The 2,418-nt window shown below is 53.5% G+C and overlaps 2 protein-coding genes across 2 annotated transcripts in view; one reads left to right on the forward strand and one right to left on the reverse strand.

Moving 5' to 3' along the window:
* EMH_0013370 (uncharacterized protein) overlaps positions 1-1,353 on the forward strand; it is a gene marked incomplete at both ends in the record, with an annotated part of 2,869 nt that extends 1,516 nt beyond the window's left edge. The window contains 4 exon segments of the mRNA XM_013499815.1: positions 1-185; positions 262-727; positions 731-1,229; positions 1,309-1,353. Of these exon segments, the coding sequence (XP_013355269.1) occupies positions 1-185; positions 262-727; positions 731-1,229; positions 1,309-1,353 (1,195 nt within the window).
* A 427-nt stretch (positions 1,354-1,780) lies between these two features.
* Positions 1,781-2,418, reverse strand: part of EMH_0013380 (uncharacterized protein) — a gene marked incomplete at both ends in the record, with an annotated part of 4,496 nt that continues 3,858 nt past the window's right edge. Inside the window, 2 exons of the mRNA XM_013499816.1 lie at positions 1,781-2,151; positions 2,315-2,339. Coding sequence (XP_013355270.1) covers positions 1,781-2,151; positions 2,315-2,339 — 396 coding nt within the window. The remainder of the gene's footprint in view (positions 2,152-2,314; positions 2,340-2,418) is intronic.

Consider the following 2,418-nt stretch of genomic DNA (forward strand, 5'->3'; position numbering starts at 1 on the left):
GCAGCAGCAGCAACAGCAGCAGCAGCAGCAGCAGCAGGGAGGGCTGGCAGAAGCCCAACGGCCAACGCGCTTCTGTACCCATACGCCTATCAGCAGCAGCAGCAGCAGCAGCAGCAGCAGCAGCGGGATTGCTGCAGCAGCTGCATGCGACGTGTGTATAGTATCTTCGTATGAAGCATTTGAGAGTGAGCTGCTGCCTCCTCCAGCAGCAGCAGNTGCGACGTGTGTATAGTATCTTCGTATGAAGCATTTGAGAGTGAGCTGCTGCCTCCTCCAGCAGCAGCAGCAGCAAGGGAACAGCAGCAGCAATCGCTAGGCTCCCCTGCGCCCTGAAGGCGATGCAGGCAATCGGCGCTGCGCTGCGGAATTTGGATGGGGGGCGGCTGGAAGCAGCAGCAGCAAACTTGCACTGTCAGCTGCACAGCAGCAGCAGCAGCAGCAGCAGCAGCAGCAGCAGCAGCAGCAGCAATAGCAGCAGCAGCAGCAGCAGCAGTTTGTTTCACTCCAGTGATACTCTGGTGTCTATACACCTTGCTTTTGCTGAAGTTGAATGCTGGGCCGGGATTGCTGCTGCGCTGCTGCAGCTGCAGCAGCCGCTGCTGGCGTGGCGTGCTGCTGCTGCTGCTGCTGCTCATGCTGCAGCACTAGAAGCGTTCCTGCGGGCTGGTGCTTTGCCTAGCGAGCCTCTCACAGCAACCCCCAGCAGCAGCAGCAGCAGCAGCAGCAGCANCAGCAGCAGCAGCAGCAGCAGCAGCAGCAACAGCAGCAGCAGCAGCAGCAGCAGCGGTGCTGCGGGGCCGTCTGTATACGACTTGCTGCTGCAGCACGTCGCAGCATGGGGCGTAGAGATTGAGTTTCTGCTGCTGCGGATTCGTTTTTTCTCTCTTAAACCCCAGGAGGATTTGCTGCTGCAGCGCAGCAGCAGCAGCAGCAGCAGTTGCTGCAGCAGCTGCTGCAGCAGCAGCTGTAGCAGCAGCAGCAGCAGCAGTATCTCCTGTTGCTGCTGCTGCAGCAACAAAGAAGAGCTGCGGAGGGATCTGCTGCAGTTCAGACAGAAGCAGCCGCACCATAGAAACGCGTTGCTGCTGGAGGGTCGTTTGCTGCTGCAGCTGGGAGCAGCAGCAGCAGCAGCAGAAACTCTTGCTGCTGCATGCAGCAGCAATGATCTATGTATAGATACATCCACTGACTGGGCTCAGGAAGCTGCAGCAATTGCGGTGTATGCGCAGGTGCTGCTGCTGCTGCAGCAGCCGCAGCAGGCCCTAGAAGCTGCAGCACGAGCAGCAAGGTTTGCTGCTTGCGCTCCAGCTATACTGCCTCGACTTGCTTTACAACCAGACTACATGTGCTTAGGGTTTAGGGTTTAGGGTTTAGGGTTTACAAGGGTTTAGGGTTTATAAGGGTTTAGCGTTTATAAGGGTTTTTAGGGTNGGTTTAGGGTTTAGGGTTTACAAGGGTTTAGGGTTTATAAGGGTTTAGCGTTTATAAGGGTTTTTAGGGTATGCTGTGGTTTACGTTTTGCTAGGATTTAACATTTTCAAGGGTTTAGGGTTTGCTAGGGTTTAGGGTTTGCTAGGGTTTAGGGTTTGCTAGGGTTTAGGGGGGAGATGCCGGGGCTGTCTACTGAGGGTTTAGGGTTTAGGGTTTAGGGTTTGTGGGGTTCAGCCCCTGTCGCTTTTTATTATATTAACAATATAAATAATATATCCCTTCAGCTGCTTTCAGGGTTTAGGGTTTAGGGTTTAGGGTTTGCTAAACCCTAAACCCTAAACCCTAAACCCTAAAATAGTTTTTCGGTTTGTTGCAACTCAACAAATCCAAGCAGCAAAAGCAAACCCTTCTTCACAGTAACTGCTGCAGCCTCTGCTGCTGCTGCTGCTGCAGCTGCTGCTGCTGCTGCTACTGGAGCAGCTGCTGCAGCTGCTACTGTAACCGCTGCTGCTGCAGTTGCTGTTGCTGTTGCTGCTGCTGCTGCTGCCGCACCTACTGCTGCTGCTGCTGTTGCTGTTGCTGCTGCTGCTGCTGTTGCTGTTGCTGCTGCTGCTGCTGTTGCTGTTGCTGCTGCTGCTGCTGTTGCTGCTGCTGCTGCTGCTTGTGTTAGTAGTCGATCCGCGTGTCTCTGAATTTTTGTGCTGTCTCCCAGTAGTGCTCCTGAGGAGACAAACCCTAAACCCTAAACCCTAAACCCTAAACCCTAAAACACTAAAACACTAAACCCTAAACCCTTATCTTACTGTGTGGACGTTTCTAAATATTCTTCTTGCTTCTGCCTCCTCACCCCCCAAACCCTAAACCCTATACCCTAAACCCTCACCCCCCAAAACCCTAAACCCTAAACCCTAATCCCAAAACCCTAAACCCTAAACCCTCGTCTTACCGTGTGAACGTTTCTAAATATTCTTCTTGCTTCTGCATCTG

The sequence above is a fragment of the Eimeria mitis genome, genomic scaffold (assembly GCF_000499745.2).
Source record: "Eimeria mitis Houghton genomic scaffold, Emh_scaff470, whole genome shotgun sequence".
Lineage (NCBI taxonomy): Eukaryota > Apicomplexa > Conoidasida > Eucoccidiorida > Eimeriidae > Eimeria > Eimeria mitis.